Genomic DNA, 20,000 nt, shown 5'->3' with positions numbered 1-20,000 from the left:
CCATAAGTAAACAAAGACTGCAAGGTGGAATACAGACAAATTGATAACAAAGGATAACAAAGCGTATTATCTGTATAGTATGTTGCCACAATCAAGACGTTTTTTGTTAATGCTCTTTATATGGGAAATACTGTCATGAATTTTGCATCTGTCAGTCCAAGCGATGGAGGTGTGGCTTGGCTACCGTGCTTGTCAGTCCCAGTGATACTTTGCAGATCAGTCATGGCTTTTGTGCTCAGCAAGGAAGTGTGGCGTCTGCATCCATCAGTACCCATTAAAGAGCAGCACAATATACAAGAGTTCGCAAAAAGGAGGTTTGGCTTCAACATCTGTCAGGTCTGAAGAAGATAACATGGTCTCTGTGGTTGCATGTCTCAACGAGAAAGGCTCTGTGCTTCTCAGTCCCCTAGAAGCCGTCAGAGCCACATGGTTTTCTGACCCTTATAGCTATAGGACCACAAATAATAAGTAGAATCTGTTTGGACACCTGTATCAATAAGCATTTTTTTTCTCTAATTCCTCTGCAATAACAATTTATGAACTCTTATCTGCAAAAACTCTCCTGCAATATATAAAAGGCTGGACTTCAATGAGCCTAGAAGGCAAAATGTCAAAGAAAAGGGCATCAAAGCTTCAGAGTTCTGATAGAACAGCACCACGTTTGTGATGTGTGAAAAATGACAAGGTGACATCTCAGGAAGGGCAAAACTGATTATCAAACCTTCCTGCTTTGATTAATTTCAGGAAAGGCTTACAATTGTGTGAAGAAATACCAAACCGTCTGGCAATTTTCAGGCTGTTATGTGTAACACTACCCATTCTAACTTCATTTATTATTATTATTATTATTATTATTATTATTATTATTATTATTATTATTATTATTATTATTATTCCAAAGGTTTTCAGTACTTATTCAATGATTATAGTGCTTATTTAATTATATTTTTAAACCTGCTTTGGCAGATTTTGTATTATACTGTAGGAACACTATTTTATGTATTTTTAAACTAGTTTGACAATCACAAAGCTGCCATTTGTATATGCAAGATTTAAAGGAATATAAAAACATACTTCATGATCGAAAAACATATACTATAACTGGCTAGCTTGTTTTAGCTTCCTACTAAATAAGCAACATTGCAGTCAGGTTGGTGGAGAGTTCCTGCCTCAAGTGGAGGAGTTTAAGTATCTTGGGGTCTTGTTCACGAGTGAGGGAAGGATGGAGCGGAAGCTCGACAGGCGGAGTGATGCGGTGATGCAGTGATGCGCTCGATATACCGGCCTCTTGTGGTGAAGAAAGAGCTGAGCCCCAAGGAGAAGCTCTATATTTACCAGTCGATCTACGTTCCTACCCTCACCTATGGTCATGAGCTTTGGGTCATGACCCGAAAGGACAAGATCCCGGATACAGGCGCCCGAAATGAGTTTCCTCCGTAGGGTGGCTAGGCGCTCCCTTAGAGATAGGGTGAGGAGCTCGGTCACTCGGGAGGAGCTCAGAGTAGAGCCGCTGCTCCTCCACATCGAGAGGAGTCAGCTGAGGTGGCTCGGGCATCTGTTCCAGATGCCTCCTGGACGCCTCCCTGGGGAGGTGTTTCGGGCATGTCCAACCGGGAGGAGGCCCCGGGGAAGACCTAGGACACGCTGGAGGGACTATGTCTCTCGGCTGGCCTGGAAACGCTTTGGTATTACCCGGAAGAGCTGGAGGAAGTGTCTGGGGAGAGGGAAGTCTGGGCATCCCTGCTTAGACTGCTGCGCCCACACTCCGGATAAGCAGTAGAAGATGGATGGATGGATAAATAAGCAACATTGTAGTCACTTGATAAAAGACTACAATGAAAATGTATCTAATGGGCTCATATTGGAAAAAGAAAACTGAAATATTTAAGTAAATGAATATTCCAGCTTATTATATAGAAAATAAAAAAACTGGTTAAGTGGCCACAAATAATCAGTCAGTCTCTCCTGATACATTAGACAGGTCAGTCTTTTTCCCTGCTACAAACGCTCACTCTCTGAACCAACTTTGGGAAATATATTTTAAAATGACGAGGACTTAAACCAAAAACAAGCCCCTGGCCATGACGGGATACATCAGAGAGTTTTAAAGGACTGTGGATTGAATCAAACTCTAAGTGATATCTTAAATACATCTTTCCTTAAAGGTATTAATTCTCCATGGAGAAAAGGCAAATGTCAGTGCTATTTTCAAATGTCAACCAACCTCAGTTAATCAATCACAATCGATATCACTAACCCCCTTCCCACCAGCTTAGTAAGATAGCAGAGGAGTTTTCAGGCCACTGAGGAAAAGAGGATATATCTTCCTATCTTGACTTTACTTCATTTGGTGGAAGGCCTTGAAGATCTGCTCATGCACTAGTGAGTAGAAATCCTCTGAAGTTCCATCCACTGTTAATGACCTGACTGTAGCCATGCAATGCCTCATCCAGCTACAGTAGTAGGCTTTTACAGTTGTACAGCAGGAACAACATGACTACCTCACAGCTCCAGGGTCCCCAGTTTGATCCTGAGATCCCTTTGTCTGTTTGGGTTCTCTCTGGGTTCTCCTGTTTCCTCTGGCCCACAAAAGCATATTAGTAGGTCAACAGTCTATGGTAAATAGCCTACATCTTTCTAGGGTCCCTTGTTCCATGAAATTGGCTCTAATATAATCAGTAGGAACTTCTAACCATAGATTTTGGGCATTATGATTTCTATCCTAAAGGATCGCTATTACTGTTCCAATTTCTTTTCCACTAGATGCATTAATCATAGAGCTAAATCTGGCCGGAGGCATACTGCTCAATGATTGTGTAACATCTAAAAAGGTAACAGAATATTAAAATATATCTGTGAAATAGCTACGTTTAGGAAAATAAAGTTTTTATTGTGCAAATAGGAAATTATTATATAAAAGTTATTTTATATAATTAAATATTTTCAAAAGGCTGACGGTCTATGGTAGGGCTTTACTTTACTGGGCACTACAGAGAATGGAGAAGCCACCAGTGACTGTACTAGGGGCAGATCTCTTACTGAAGATTAAGGAATAAAGACAGTAATGTAGGTACAGTAGTTGGTTGGTTGGTTATTATGACTGCAGTATTTGAACCAGCGCTCATGTAAGCATTCCAATGTACAGTATTCAGGGGTCTGATCACACGTGCTGCTACAGATTTTGAAAATTGTCATAGATGTATAGCATGGTCTGGATAACCTAGATTCTGTGCTGTAAAATGGCACTAAATGCATTTAAATACAGTAATCAAGACAGTGACATTTATAAGAAAACCTCCTCCTCCTATGCCACTTCACCTGTCTGGATAACAGAGAACATCATGTGATACTGTCAAGGAGTTAGGACACAATCTGACCTACTGTACAGCGGGATTGTCGTAACACCAAACTATATTTCACAAGGCATCTAAAAAGTGCAAGAATTACCACTTTAAACCTAACAACAATATATATACTAGACTTATCCATCCTAAACTCCATTATAGACACCCAGCATGCCATGGAAATCTGACACAAACTCTGTCAAACCAAAAATGTGCCTTCCAAATCATTATTGGCAGGGCATGCTATATTCTCAAATGCACTGAAAACTCTTTCACTGACCACCCTTTAAGAGAGAATTAACACACTGTTCAAAGAGCCAAGCCTACACAGTTCCCCTTTAAGAGATGGAAAAAGCCTGTTTTTAAAACCCAGATGTCATTCTGTCTAACCAGAAAGTGTACCTAATTACAGATTTAGTTTTTTTAAATAGAAATGTAAACTACATTTACATTTAACTACAGCACCATTTAATCAGATGTTGACTAATTTACTGTTGGAGCATCTCTAACAATCATCGGTTTAGAATAATGTGCTTATTCTACATTATATTATCATTTCTATCATAACTACTCCTTATGATGTTAGACTTGCATGAGAGAAATAAAACCATAGAATAGATGAAATGGAAGATTTTCTCTAAAGTTATGTTTTTGTTTTTGTTTCTCCAGAAGTGTCTCCAGTGTCCGTATTTTGTAACTGTTATAGCTTTTGTTTAGGTGTTCTGCCACTGTAAATTCTTCAAGATGAAGGACTTTGTGTTTTTCTGTTTCTCTATGACTAGCCAGTTTTTTGTTTTTTTTTGTATTATTAACTTCGATCCAAATGTTTGCCTCACACCTCCAGGGTTGGGGGTTCGATTCCCGCCTCCAACCTTGTGTGTGTGGAGTTTGCATGTTCTCCCCGTGCCTCGGGGGTTTCCTCCGGGTATTCCGGTTTCCTCCTCCAGTCAGAAGACATGCATGGTAGGTTGATTGGCATCTCTGGAAAATTGTCCGCAGTGTGTGATTGCGTGAGTGAATGAGAGTGTGTGTGTGTCCTGCGATGGGTTGGCACTCCGTCCAGGGTGTATCCTGTCTTGATGCCCGATGACGCCTGAGATACAGTAAGCACAGGCTCCCCGTGACCCGAGAAGTTCGGATAAGTGGTAGAAAATGAATGAATGAATGAATGAATGAATGAATGAATGAATATTAGAAAATATTATATATATATATATATATATATATATATATATATATATATATATATATATATATATATATATATATGTATATATATATATATATAAAATACACTTATTATTTTCCTGTGAAATCAGGCTCTATTGTGATTCATTATTATGTAAGGTATTGCTTTTAAGATGGTGTTAAACAGAGAAGTAATTAGCAAAGATGTACATTAATATCACCCTGGAGCTAGCAAACTCCTTCATTCTGTATAGTGTTTGTGATACAATATGTGGTCAGTATGATGATGAAGACAGGCAGTTTGTTGCTGGTGTAACATCAGCTTCTTTTTAGCCAGGACACAAGTTTGACAACTCAGCATGTTATATTTAATGTAATCCAATCATCATTCAGAAAAAGTTTGTAGCTGTGGTCAGAGCACCGGTAGGCAGCATGAAATATTCATATGCAACATAAATATCAATATTCATAAATCAGTAAAACAGGAAATGATCGTAGGACCAGGAAGTCGCAGAAGTAAGACATTGGGAAACAAAGCTGGCTAATATTTAACAACACAGACACACAATAAGACTCGGAAACAATGAACCAATGACAGGACAAGGGAGGAGACAGTACTGGAACAACAACAAAGGCACATGATAAAACAAAAGCATACAGTGTATAGGGAATAAGTGCCAGCAGCACACACCACACTGGGAAACATGCCACATGCTGAGAGAGGGACTTCTCAACAGCTGGCTTCCTCGACTATTATGAAACGAATTAATGCACCTACACCTAGATTAATGTGGATGAAAATCCAATAACAATATCAGTGAAATATCACTCATTAGCAACTTGCCATAACTGATTTATTAAAGCCTCTTCAGCATAATGATCATCAGTTAAACACTGGCCAAGGGTATTTAGTTTTGTAAAAGATGCCCCTGATGCTACCAAAGTGTTAAGAATGAAATCATTGTCAGGTTGAAATCTTTAACCGTGTATTAGATCGAAAGGAGCTGAATTTGTGGTGATGACATGAAGCTACAATTTGAGTCTTTTCTGTAAAAAATGGCGTCTTTATTTTTCACAGGCCAGGTCACTTTGTGCTGCTTCGTCTTCTAAAGTAGACGATCTCTCCCTCTCACCCTCCTCCCACTTCCTCATTATTGTCTGCTGTCTTCATGATCGTACCTAACACTCGTGATGTGTTCAAGTGTCTAGTACATGTCATCCTCTTTCAAGATCTTGCTCTCTTCTCTATTTTCATTCTGTCTTTTCTTCTGCTCCTCTCTTTAAACTCTTGGTCCATTAAGTAATTGGCCTAAAGTCTACTACTACAACTACTAAAGGTTTTTGATTCGAAGGAACGTCTGATCAACTTCTGATCCTTCCTTCATGCTCCCTGCTTTCATTCTAGAACTAATCATATATTTATTTTTATTGGATGCTGCCCAAGGTCTGCCCTAGGTTTTAAAGGCAATTTGATGTCTATGATTACCTTTTGCTCAGAGCCTTTTGCCCCTTCCACTATTCTCTAGGACGCTGCCCTGCCCCAAAACTTGTTTGTACACTAACATCAAAAGAAAAAATTGGGTCTTTGGGTATTTCTCATTCCATATTCCATTTCCTCAACATGATGTTTGTCAGGACTTTTCTAAATGTTTTCATTCATAAACAACAGTGTAGGATCTTCCCTTAATTTTTAGGTAAAAAAAAAAATATATATATATATATATATATATATATATATATATATATATATATATATATATATATATATATATATATAAAATATGCTCCTTTTCATAATTATCTGCAGTACAAATACAGCAGGGAGCAGTTTTTAATTGCTTGCTGTCTAACTGTTAATAAGCATCGGCAGCGGCAGCAGGAATGTTTTATTAGCGGGAGCTTTGGTGTAGCAGGCCACTTTCTTGGGAACTGGATATTACGAAGAATCAAAATACGAAGACCTTTTCTAGCATATTCATTCAGATATTATTGATCAGAAAACTCTACTCATTTTCAGAGCATAGTGACAACAAGGTAATAAAAACCCATGAGAAAACCAAGGTTAAAGGACATTTAAATAAGTGAATGATAATATACACATTACACATCCAAGTATAGTGAAGAGTTAATTAAAATAAATTAAAAACCCAATCCTATAATATGCAATTGTGTATTCAGATAAACTAAAATAAATTCAAAAAATAAAAAAATATTTACAACAGAAATGCCAGTAATATTATTTCTCTCGAATCCAAGAGAGACTTATTATAACTATGATAACAACATAATTTATCTAAAAAATATATAACTAAAAAGGCTCCTAAATGATAAACAATGTAAAACATTGTGTATTTTTGTCTTCATAAAACTACATATATCATAAACATTGCTATGAGGTTTAGTATTGTAAACAATATGTACGACAGGTTTTCTATATCTAAAAAATTCGGACCTAAATGTATAAATTTTTTCCAAAATTTTACTAAATAATCAAAGTCTCTGACCCGGGAAAACAGATTGCGATTGTTTAAATTTTTATTAAAAATAAAGTTTTGCAACCGTTATCTGGGGCACCGTAGATCGCAGTGACGTGTTATTTCACAAGTGCATCGACTTTAATGATCTAATTGTTAACTCTTATGCCATAAATAACAATGTACCTTAAAGTGCAAAAGAATGCTTCATGAAATATATATTATAAGCCACTGAATGAATTATTTTATTTTATTATTTTTAAGTAAATATACAGTACTTGGTGGATGCTATGGCTTATTCTAGTGGAAGATGCAGCACCCCCTAGTGCCCCCTTGGTGCCACCAATATAAACTAACAGAGGAAGAGAGGTATTTGTCTGGTGAGGTCCAGTCACCTAGGCCGATTTGTTATAAGACAAATGATTTTCAGATGAATTTGCATAATTGTAAATATTGCAGCAACAGAAATAAACCCTACACTGCCCTTAATTTGAAGTGGTAGCTTAGTGATTAAGGTGCTGGACTCCTGATCTGAAAGTTTGAATCCCAGCAATACAAAGTGACACTGCTGGGCCCCTGAGCATGGCCCTTAATCTGCATTTGCTCAGTTGTATGAATGAGATAAATGTAAGTTCAGACAGGACCACTTCGAAATGAAGGTTAGCGAGCATACAGTTAGTGTTGGCAGGATGGTTCTGTTCTGGGAGAATTTTTCCCACGCACCTGTCCGTGCACATGCATTGACGGGGCGGGGACGCAGTGCTGGGGAATGAATAGACCCCCGTTACAGCTCAGAATCAGAACCAAAATCGCGCGAGGTGTGTTTTTTTACGTGAAGAATTTAATCGGCGCAGGCGACAGGTTCTGGCTGGAGGAGTCGGGGACGGAGGAGGGGGTTTGTATCGCAGCGGCGATGCTTAGGAGCAATCGAAGCAATCTGATTAGCTTACTGCGTTGCCTGCCTGAACTAACGCTATGCTTGATTTGCTTTAAATAAGGGCGTCTTTCAAAATGGCAGAAAATTTACTTTACATCAATGTCACTATATGTTTTCCGTTGACAGGAAACTTAACCAACGTTTTATCCTGCAATGGACTGGAGTTCTATCTATGGTGTTTTCCCACCTCCTGGCCAATATATACCCTGACCAAAAAAGAACAATGTGCAGATGCATTAACCTGTTCAACTCTAGGCCTATTTTTGTGCCCCTCCCCTGAACATGACATGACATCAATTTAAAATGAGAATATTTAAAAAACAAGTAACTTTTTTGGTGTACGCAATGTTTACCCATTTTTTTCGGTTTCATTTAGTCGCTTGGTGTTGGAATTGTGTTTTGTTTAGATGGAAATGGTCTTTATAGTCTTATAGCTGAGCTTTGTCCTGCACATGTAGATAGTTTCAGGTTTTGTAAGCTCATTTCACTTACATACTGCAAATTTACCCAGTAGTTTGAACCATGGTTTCCTATTCAACCAAATACCTGTAGTGTCTACACACTCTTGTTTGGTTGTACTGATACTCCTGTTGTACTCCTCAGCTTGCCAATTTACAGAAGTTTGAGAGAAAGGTGTGAATACACCATGATTTCTGAATTAAATATTGTGAGTTCAGAACAGCCAAAGAGAGCAAAGTTGTTTCTTCTTCTTCCTCCCCCTCCTCCTCCTCATGTTCATCGCCATGATTATGATGAACATCATCATCATCATCAGTCTGCTTTTTTCCTCACTGGTGAAGTTTATTCCTTTTTTAGTTGCAATTGATTTGCACTAGGAAAGTGTCTGGCTGTTTATTGAGTAGTCGGCTGTTGCTTTGTGTTTACCTGCAACTCAATGCACTCTTGGTTTTAAGGTGTGAAAAGGTTATGAAACAGTCTATTGGCATTGAGAGGGCTGTTTGATGGAGAGCTCTATAAATAATGAGAATGAGCAAAGAGGCAAAGAGGGACTGACATTCCTCTCATCCCTAGCCAGGCCCTGCTAAAGGTCAAGTGCTGAAAAATGGAGAGTGAAGCACAAGCAAACAATGGCATGAAAATAGCAAAAAAAATCCCTGAGCACTAAAGTTTGCTGTAAGAATAATTCATTTTAAAGGCAGCACTCAGCAAAAAAGTAGTGCCGTAAGCCGAACGTCTCATGTCTTCTAGTATTAAAGAACTTCAAGAATTTCAGAGTTTAAACACGAAATTTTCAATTGTTTCTATTGATTGACATTTTACATAATAAATCAACATAGAATATGTCAGAAAAATTAAATCAGATTATCTTTTAGTAATCAGTTCAAAAACAATGTTCTGAATCTGACAAAATACAATTCATGACGTAATTTCACACAGTTTTTTGTCATGGGTTTATGTAAATGTTAGATTAGGTGACAGTTGTTGTTTTTATTTTTATTTTTTGACACTTTACAGATGCTTGTAAGTAATGAAGTTTTATTTTTATTTCAGAATCTGTTGTATTATAAATGTATTTCTATACTTTCCAAGCCTTTTTACTGTATTATGGAAGAATCTAGACATTTCGCTGGTCCTGGACATGGTACAGCTTACTAACTGGTTATACATTTTGTCTAAATTTTCTAACATTCAAATTATTCAGAACTACCTTTTATATGATCAAGAATCCTATGGCTAATGAATGTTATACAATATATTAGCCTTCTTATTTTTATTGCCAGAAATGATGTAAAACTTCACATAAATTGATCATTGTTATCATCTGACAAAATACAAAATCCGGAGCATGTCATGGAGGGAGTTTAATGAATTTATACTTTTCCCATTCCTAACTTTGTGTAAACGCAGCAGGCAAACAAATAAAAAAGCTACATTTTGCCCTGACTGTAAATTTTGCTTCTCCAGGTTGCGGAGATCTTGTTATTACCCTCGGTTTATTTAATAGTTTGCTTCGCTTATCTCACATGCCATACATTTTCCTGCTACTCATCTCGGCTCAGTCTGAAAGTGCAATATTTATGACAAGGCATCAATTTATATATTGTGTGAATCAGCACTGTGTCTGAGTCTTCAAGTCCCCAATTCAGCTGAGACACTTCCTAACATAGCCTCCATCTCTCTGTGTGTGTGTGTGTGTGTATGTGTGTGTGTGTGTGTGTGTGTGTGTGTGTGTGTGTGTGTGTGTGTGTGTGTGTGTGTGTGTGTGTGTGTGTGTGTGTGTGTGTGTGTGTGTGTGTGTGTGTGTGTGTGTCAGGAGACGTGCTGCGATCAGGTCGTATCTCTGGGCTCACAGTGAACGGAGGCTGGTCAGTGTGGAGCTCATGGACTCAGTGCAGCCGTGACTGCAGCTCTGGAGTGCGCAGCCGCAAGCGAACCTGCTCCAACCCAAAACCTAAATATGGAGGAACAACATGTTCAGGGCCTGCGCAGGAATACCAGGAGTGTAACACAACACCATGCCCAGGTGACATCCTGCTCACTCATTATTTTTTATGCTATTTTGCTTTATTGTGTGCTAAAATGTTTGTGTAAATGACCTTTGGTAGGACACGCATGCATAAGCACTGCTTATTCCATGCATTAGCATCGAATAACACTCCATAAGCACTCGAATAAGCATTAATATCACATTCCTACTGTAGATAAAATGCAGCTTCACTATTAAGGCATCAAATTAATTCTTATGAATAATGAATATTTCTGGCCTTTAAATAAGTGCCTTAGAAGATCTGCATCGCTGGGTAATGATGCTTTATAACAAAGTAATAAATGGGGTTTATAAGGTCTAGGGCTTCTTTATCAATATGTCAATAAGAGATTTGTTTAAAAAACAATGCATAAATACATTTTTTAGATCCATTTCAAGAAAAGTGAGTATTGAGCATTTAAAATGATACTCAGTGGCCACTTTATTAGCATCACCTGTACACCAGTTCAGTCATGCACTTTTCCAATTGGCCAGATTATCCGTTGATAATGTCCAGACCGGTTTCAGCTATACAGATGTTGACTCATAACTAAAACAGCCAGAGCAGAAAGCTATCACAGCACATACAACATGTCAATCCTGGGTGCCGGGAGTCTCTACTGAGGGCAAAGACTGGCCAAAACTGGTCAGATTGGAAATAGACTGGACATTGATTTCTAATCTTCCAATTCAATCTATTTTCAGTGACTTTGAGTGACTGAAATAATCATATGAATAAGCAGGTGTGTTGGTTGTTCCTGATAAAGTTGTTGCTTGGATGGTGTACTGTATGTGTGAAAATGCCCACAAGTCAAATTTTCCACTTCACACATGCTTCTAGGTGTTTTCACATACATTTCTTTTGAAATGATCCATCCTCAGACCTGTTGAAGTGGCCCTGAAAGAGGAACTAGCTTCAAAAGACCTAAGAGCTTTTGGTGTTGATAATATAAGTGCACTCTCTTTCTGAACACTTCTCCATTGATGAGCTCTCAGACCATATTTTGTTTACAGCACAACTTGTTTATGACTCCAGTGCCCATCTGTATTTATCACTGAGCTATAGATAACGTGTTTCAAAATGGTTACAATGGATATGAGACAGAGATAAAGTGAAGCAACGGACAAATAAAAACAAAAAGCGATAATTAGAGTGTTGGACTACTGATTGGATGGTTGGTAGTTTTAATCCCAAGATCACCAAGCTGCCACTGCTGGGCCCTTGAGCACGGTCTGTAACCCTTGGTTGCTCAGTTAAATGTATAAATAAGATAAAAGTAAGTTACTCAGTATCTGCCAAATGTCATAAATGTGAAAAAAAAAAGCAAGGAGTGAAAATCTTGTTGCAGAAGCACGAAAATCAACAAGCTTCATGACGTATTCCTAGTGGTGTCTCTCATACGGTCTGGTCTAAGTAAAATACATTCATGCACCATGAAATACATCAGAAATATACAGGAAATATTGGTCACATAAGTAAGGTACATAAATCCATGGCTAGGTGTGCGTTAACCGATTGTAGTGCATGATGTGGAAGGTGTTAAAATCGTGTAATGCAGAGCAAGCTGTGGATTATCTCACTTACACCATGATCACTTGGTAGAGAGAGTCTGTGCCAAATATATCTACAGTACTAATAATGAAACTGTGATTCGAACTACTTCAAAAAATTAGCTTCGAATTAAAAAAATAACCCTATTTAACTTAGACACAGAGATAAAGAAGGTTGAGAAGGATAAGATTACATTAGATGAGAATAAATTCAAATAAATAAAATTCCAACAGCTGTTTTACACCAAATGCAACTGTAACTGAACTACATACATTTATGGCATTTGGCAGATGCCCTAATGCAGTGCAATTTACCTCATTTTTAAAAAGCTGAGCAATTGAGGGGTAAGGACGTGTTTTTGGGGGCCCAGACGAGATAGCTTAGTGGACCTGGGATTCGAGCTTGCAACCTTCCAATAAGCTACCACATCCCCCCTGTTTGCTCGATGTTATAACTGGTGACACATTGTCTCTATTAGTTAATATCCTGTATTTCCTGAGGTGATACACAATCCCATAGTAACCATTTGAAAATCTTTTTACTACATTTTTATTTGGTCTATGACAGAAAACCACAGCTACTCAACTTTATACTGTATATCAACAGAGCATGAGATGGACAGGGACCGCTAGACCACGAATTAAACCATGGTCGAACCGTGCTCCAAGAACTTTAGAGGTGATTTGGGTAAAGTTTGTTTGTGGCTCAATTAACAGGACTCTGAATGATTTGTTGCATTCAGATATGCTGAGTCATCAACCTGAGACAACTCGGATCAAGATGACGGGCCATGTGCACATGCACATCTCAAAAGATGCAAAAACTACATTTGCCTGCATAACCTGAAACTGAAAAAGTGTGAAATTGTTTTTCGCTGTTGAAGCTGGTGTGGAGCAGATTATGTATGTAAAGCACTCAGGCACAGGGATGTAATTCTCCTGTGAAATGCAGCTACATTTGAGTGTGTGCCACGATCAAGAAGACGGAGCCTGAGTTGTTTACTTGAAAAGTGACAGTTATTTTGCTTATCACAGGTTTCCTTGTGAGATACAATAACTAATAATCTTTCAATAATATAGTAATCTTCACCTTCATCATCAAGTGCTTCTGCTTATATGATTATAAAATCATTGATTATGACTTGACCACAGCCGAAATTTCAAAACGGAAAACATCTGATAACCTCAAATGACAGTGTAGTGTAGTTGTAATAGAATTCAATATAATCAATCATATATTCATCAGTGATATATTACAAGATACTATATATGTGATCAAATTATTTGGAACGTTTGTAGTCACTATAAAGCATCATAAAGTTTATCATGATACAGCTAGTCCCTGTGTTACGAAGGAGATGACCCCAATGTAACTAGAGAATATTGCAAGTCGAACAATGACCTAACCTTCCCAGGAGTCTTTAAAAATGATGATCAGTATAAGGGACCAAGATTCTGTCCAATGTCTGCATACTTCAACAAAGTTAGGTTGTTGATGTCTACATCAACTTAGTTGTCGGAAGATAAGGATGGAGATAATACCGGAGTGAAAAAAACAGGAAAATAATGTGCGCTGTAACACTAAGACAACTGCACTCGGCCGATCGCTGGCGAGACTTGTCACTGAGGTGAGGCCAAACATGTGAGGATCCTGAGACATCTAGAGATTTACCAGCTCCAGTTGAAATATTCTGCTTCATGAAATATTCGACCATACTAAGAGAAGATGCCAACTACATGTGGTCTTTGAGAACAACAACCTCCTCATCAATACAAAATTTGTCAGACTGTACATTTACAGTATAATCACATCCTCCAGTACCACCAAAATGGGTGTGCTCCCTTTGAGTCTGGTTCCTCTCATGGTTTCTTAAGGTACCAGTTTTGCTGTATGTCTATTGTCTATCGTAAAATCGAAAATTTATGATGAACCATCGTGTCTAGGGGAGTATCTGTAAATAGCACAACATTTAGCTTTATGAGCACAAAGGTCTGCATCTGTAGTTGTAGTAGAGCTATAAGTTGTCTAGGTTAGAAGCACAAGTGTGACACCGGTTCCTTAGACATGGAGCGAAGGAAATGCGATAATTGTGTAAAACATTACATTGATTAACATGGCCGTGTGCTCCTGCGGTGATGCTGAAGCAGTAACTGTATCTGGTGTACAGTGGGTTTACTAGTTAAATCTTCCTATGAACATTGGTTCTGCAGTCCTGTTCCTAAACAAGTTGCCTATTGATTACAAAAGCATTTTAAGATTAGCTGTTTGGACTTTATAGAGATATAGCAGATTCAATGCATCTTACTACACAAATCTATGTTTCACCTACACAGACACTTAATGATCGGATGCAAATGCAAGTTTTTTAATCTAAGTGTTTAGATTAATAGGAACAGATCAGAAAAATAAGGAGCATTTAGCAAACTGTGTAGAGCAAACACTCCAACAGACATTAGTTAGAAAGCAGGGTCAAAAACAGACATTGGTCGATCAGGGTACTAACTGATTCCAAACAGGCTAGCCAAATAAAAAAAATCAAGGTCAAGAGCAGAAGATGTACTTAATTCAAAACACAAGTAAACATGAGCAGAAAGTCAGGCTTGGTAAATGTGAGAGAACTGAACTTATACTTCACCAACAAGGAGAATCAGAAGGATGATGACTGGGAGTCTGGGAGTCGAAATAGTTTATCCTGTTCAACTCTATGCTTATTTTTGTGCCTCTTGATTGAAAAGTATATGCTCAATTTAAAATAAGTTACACATAAAATAAAATAAAAAATAAATTAAAATAAAATACACATATAAAAAATTAAAATAAGTATAAAAAATACTATAATTCTGGTATTTAGAATAAGTAAATATTACAAGTTTATATTACTTACATATTACCATATTACCATTATATTGGTGGTTAAAAAAACTGCTTTTTTGGTTCTGGTTCTGTGAGTTTTGGTCACAGAGTGCTCATCCTAATAGGATGGAAGGGGTTAAATGTCTATAACAGATTATTTGTCTAATCATGAGAGTTTGTATGTGCTTATTTAAAGCCTGGGTTAATAACACATGCATAACCTTACAATGTCTATGTTATTCTGATGCTTCTGAAGTCTTGTTTTCTTTACCATTGATGAGTGTTTACTTTATAAATCCCATCTTAAAAACGGTACTGAATATTTTAATGCATTGTTTTAGAAATACTTCCTTTATTGCTCATTCATGTCCTCATTAAGACAGGCTTCCTATAAAGTGCTCCTGAAATCATTGTAGAATATAATTGCCAGAGGTGCTAATGTAAAATTCATTGGAACCAGATGTAAAACAGATGCACTAATGCAAAATAATGCATGCATGCACACACACACACACACACACACACACACACACACACACACACACACACACACACATCTCAACTCTCTGCTGAATGTAGTGCTCTTCCCTGAAGTGATTATGGGACCGTGTCTCATTTTACACTAATGTCCCTAAAGTAATCGGTACGTGTTAGAGGGTCGTTGAGCGGTGATTAATGACAAAGGGAAACAAAAGCACTCGGAATTGTTCATACGTATAAAAGTACAAAAGCAAACAGCGGTGTTAAGAAGAGGAAAGACTTGCTGGAAATCGAGAAAAGCCCCCACAGCACGGTGTACATAATCACATCTCAGGCTAATTACACTGGCTGCTGCCTCTCACTGTAATACAGGAGGAGTCAGTCTAATTAAATGAGCGCTTGTCCCCATATTATGGGGAAGCATGTCATCTAAATGGAAATTCACTCCTTAAGCAGGTGGAAAAAAACAGGGAGGGTAGACAATTAGGAATTTTTCATGTCTGTAATCATTATTAATGTTAAACAACAAAATTTGTAATTCGTTTAACAGACATCATCCATCATCATCTCTTACCGGGATGCAGAAAAACATAACAAGTCTTAATTTCATCTCTACATTTGCAACGTGAAACATCTAATTACTCAACCAGACGTGATGTAAAAGAACACTCTGGTCAAATATGAAATGTACACAATGTTCCTATTACCACAAATTGAGTCAATAAGTCAAGAGATGTTCTGTACAAAGCTGATCTACCGTTTCGCATTGTGCAAACTACGCCTTAAATCATAATACACTTCGAGTCTGTAATATCGAATGCAGACTTCTTTCTGTGCTGTAAAACTGTTATACCACAGAAAAAAGTCTGCTTTCGATATTACCGACTCGAGGTGCAAAGTTCACACTTACATTGCCTGGAATTATTGCTTCATCTATGAAAATGAATACAGAAAAAGAATAATACACAATATTAATATTTTTGGGGTCCGCTAGGTCACTATGGAGAATGAGTTAATATCGATTGCTGCCATGCTCCGAGTTGAAAGTGTCCCGGCCGGGCTCACTTATACCGAGTCGGAGATTTAAAGCACTTCTGTGCATGAAATAGTAGTGTAATACTGCACAGATATGCATGGGCAAATTCTGCATCTGAACAAGTCATTTAACTAAACGGAGAGAAGAAATTTTAACTTTAATGATGACGGACAGGGACACCTAAAGCGTAGCCTGCTGCCAGAAAATGCCCGTTTCAAGGTTCGGATGGAAATGGGTTACAATCTTGTGTCTCACTGATGTGTGCACCAATGATCTGTACAGAAACTAGCAGCAGTTACCAAACTCCACCAAGAAAACTTGCTGGAACTTCTTTCTTAGTGAATTTCCTCTGCATCCATATCCTCCTCTGCTACATGTATGTCTAATCCTACTGTATATACTGTATTCTAGTTGTAAAGGCTGATGAAGTGCTGCATATTAAAATATATATTTTGCTGATGTCCTTCACCACTTCTTGTTCGGGGTCACCATAGCGGATCATCCGATCTGCATATGTTATCATGGCATAGGTGGTACACCGGATACCCTGTTTAATCAGATGTCAAGAAACACGTTATTTAGCACTGTTTATCTTCTCCTGCTAAAACAGAGGCCATGAAAAGTGCATGGTCATGCTAATGCTAATGCCCATGTGCTTAGGCTACTTGGATTGCTTTTTGTAACACTAGTTAGTATTTATTTAAAATTCAATGCATAAGCTACATTAATTTATTACTTCGGCACAATTACAGTTTCAGTGGGGTAAGGTTTTATTCCCTTTTTTATACCGAAGATACATCTGTGCTCTCCACATTTGTAAAGAGTAATTGGAGTTGCTGTAACCGTCCTGCTCAAATAAGTCTGGCTAGCTCTCTCTCTCTCTCTCTCTCTCTCTCTCTCTCTCTCTCTCTCTCTCTCTCTCTCTCTCTCTCTCTCTCTTATTTGTTATTTTATGCTTTTTGTAAGCGCTAGGGATTTCTGTATGAAAATCCTTAAAGGTAGTTTGAAGCTCTTGCTCTGTAACTGTGTGATCTTATGTGTTGGACGACTACCACTAAATTTTTTGATGAAATAAATCCACGAATGAGCCGCAGCTGTTCCTATTTAAGTGGCCAGTGAGTGAAAATCTAGCTTTGATCACTCGAAAAGAGGCAACATATAAAATGTATGTGCGGTAGCAAACCTCAGCAAAGGTAAATATTACGTATTGTGAAAAAGAACCATGATATGATTTTTTTTATATCCTTTACTCCTACTGTGGGGTTTTTAATATGCTGAGATGAAACAGGATGATAATATGGTGTTTGCAGAGACTTAATTAGACCTCAGACAGTGTGAATGCTTGGGGAATCTTTGACTTTCATCTCCCTGGGTTCTCTGCTCTTTTAGAAATAATAGAGAGGTGCTGCTGATTTGTTCGCCCTTATTAATTAGAGTAGAGTTGAAGGGGTAGTGTGAGCAGTTTGAGAAAGAAATCGCTTTTGCTTGTTCAGGATCCGGTTGAATAATACACACACTGTAAAAGCCAATTAGCCAAGTTTACTCGAGCGGTTTGGGGAACATGATTACCTCGACATGACTCAGAGTGATCTGAATCATGCATGCTGCGTTTAGAAACTAATCAAATTTTACACTGTCAATTCACAATTTCCTCTTTAGGCTTCGCTTTTAAAATGTGTCTGTCAAAAAAAATAAAAAAATCAACGAATTTTAGGCGTTTCGGACATGCTGTGCCACCTCCGTCTCTTTCTCTCTGCCTTGCTTACTTTTTTTACCTCTCTGTTTGCCTCTTTTGACCATCCTCTCTGTCGTTTTTAACGCTCTCACTGACTTTGTGCTGCATACCCCAGTCTTTCTATATCCCTTTCCCTCTCTCTTCTTTCTTTCATCTCCTCTACTGTATCCTTTTTTCTATCAATCTACTGTTCTGTTTTTTCAGTTTCAGCATTTTTTCTATTCATATAAGGGAATATAGTGAACAGCTCTAAGTGGGCATGGCTTGAAATCCTTAGAATGCAATGCAGAAGTTCATGTACAGTATAGGCTTAAAGACAGACCCACCTGTCCCACTCAAAAGCACCCCCACTTTCCACAGTCCAAAACACACCCTACTGTTCATGCTCAAGGACATGTCCACCTCAGTGGACACACCCACCTACCATCCTTGAGGATACACTCATACACTCACCTACCACACCCTTTTCCCAATTGTCCAAACACAAGGACATGTTCCACTGTCCAACTCAAAGACATTTACTTACTGCTTTCAAGAACATGGCCACCTGTCCTACTCAAGAATACATCCACCTACTGCATTCAAGAACATGGCCACCTGTCCTACTCAAGGACACATCCACCTACTGCATTCAAGAACATGGCCACCTGTCCTACTCAAGAATACATCCACCTACTGCATTCAAGAACATGGCCACCTGTCCTACTCAAGAATACATCCACCTACTGCATTCAAGAACATGGCCACCTGTCCTACTCAAGGACACGTCCACCTACTCCCTTCAAGGACACAACCATCTGTCCCACTCAAAGACATGCTCAAGAACACACCTACACGTTCCACTCAAAGACACTCATAAGGACACAGCCACCTGTCCGTCTATGACCACATGGCTACATGTTCCACACAAAGACGCAGCCACCTACTGTACCACTCTCAAGGACCTGCTTGCCCCGCTCACAAGCACAACCACCATGAATATTCAAGAAACTTACATACAGCATTTCCCACTTAAATGTACACCTATCTACCAAACTGAAGCACATGCCCACCTTGGCCACTCAAAGACACGCCCACCTTTTCTACTAAGGGGCTTTTTACACCTGGTCACTTCATGCGTTTTCTGTGATCCGATAGCTATCCGATCGTAAAAAGACCAGGTGTAAATGCCCTCTGAAACGGTTTCGAGACGGATATAAATCCGATCGCTCAGACCACTTCAGGAGGTGGTCTGGGACGCATTTCAGATGAAACTGGACAGGTGTAAATGCATGTGGTTGTTCAAGCCACATACGTCAGCGCTATAGTCCTCCCAAACGGAAGTACGTCACTCGCAGGTGACTTGCGAGTCGTGCATCGCGCCAGAAACAAATATGTTTTCCCACCAGCGCTGGCTCCGATCTTTCACCCAGGTGTCTCATTTGGTCTTAAAATGCACTGCTGCTGCCAGCGAAAATGCAGCAAACAGTAAATGCTGTTTTTTGTAGCAACCGCGTACACCAAAGCGTGATACAATTCAATTACCCCAGAAATGAGGTGAAATATATTTGCATATTGGGCGGGAGTAGAAAGATCAGATTGATATCCGATTCGCCAAGACTCATTTATGTGGCCTAATGTAAATGGAACAGTTTTAACAAATCAGATAGCGATCGGATCAGAGAAAACACATGAAGTGACCAGGTGTAAAAATGCCCTAAAAGACATCCTGTGTCAAACAGTTCTTCTCATATAATGTTTTATAAAGAAAATTTTCCTTCATTTCTTATGCACCCCCTTCTCTCCCTCTCCCCTGTTCAGTGGATGGAAGCTGGTCATGTTGGTCTTCTTGGTCCAGATGTTCAGCCACATGTGGTGGGGGTCATTACATCCGCACTCGTTCGTGCAGTAACCCTCCGCCTGCTTACGGGGGA

At 38.6% G+C, this 20,000-nt stretch overlaps 1 protein-coding gene across 3 annotated transcripts in view; it reads left to right on the top strand.

Moving 5' to 3' along the window:
* Positions 1–20,000, top strand: part of sema5a (sema domain, seven thrombospondin repeats (type 1 and type 1-like), transmembrane domain (TM) and short cytoplasmic domain, (semaphorin) 5A) — a 196,038-nt gene that overhangs the window by 154,595 nt on the left and 21,443 nt on the right. For 2 of the 3 annotated variants that reach the window (XR_007139559.1, XM_027169808.2), the window contains exons 18-19: positions 10,219–10,428; positions 19,888–20,000. The exon at positions 19,888–20,000 is cut by the window's right edge and continues 58 nt beyond it. Coding sequence is in view for 2 of the 3 variants with exons in the window: in XM_027169808.2 (XP_027025609.1) it covers positions 10,219–10,428; positions 19,888–20,000 (323 nt within the window). In the remaining variant the exon portion in view is untranslated. The remainder of the gene's footprint in view (positions 1–10,218; positions 10,429–19,887) is intronic. The other variant, XM_027169818.2, reaches the window with a different exon arrangement.

This window comes from Tachysurus fulvidraco, chromosome 25 (assembly GCF_022655615.1).
Source record: "Tachysurus fulvidraco isolate hzauxx_2018 chromosome 25, HZAU_PFXX_2.0, whole genome shotgun sequence".
Taxonomy (NCBI): domain Eukaryota; kingdom Metazoa; phylum Chordata; class Actinopteri; order Siluriformes; family Bagridae; genus Tachysurus; species Tachysurus fulvidraco.
Note: the sequence above shows the minus strand (reverse complement) of the source record. Positions and strands in the feature narration are given on the sequence as shown.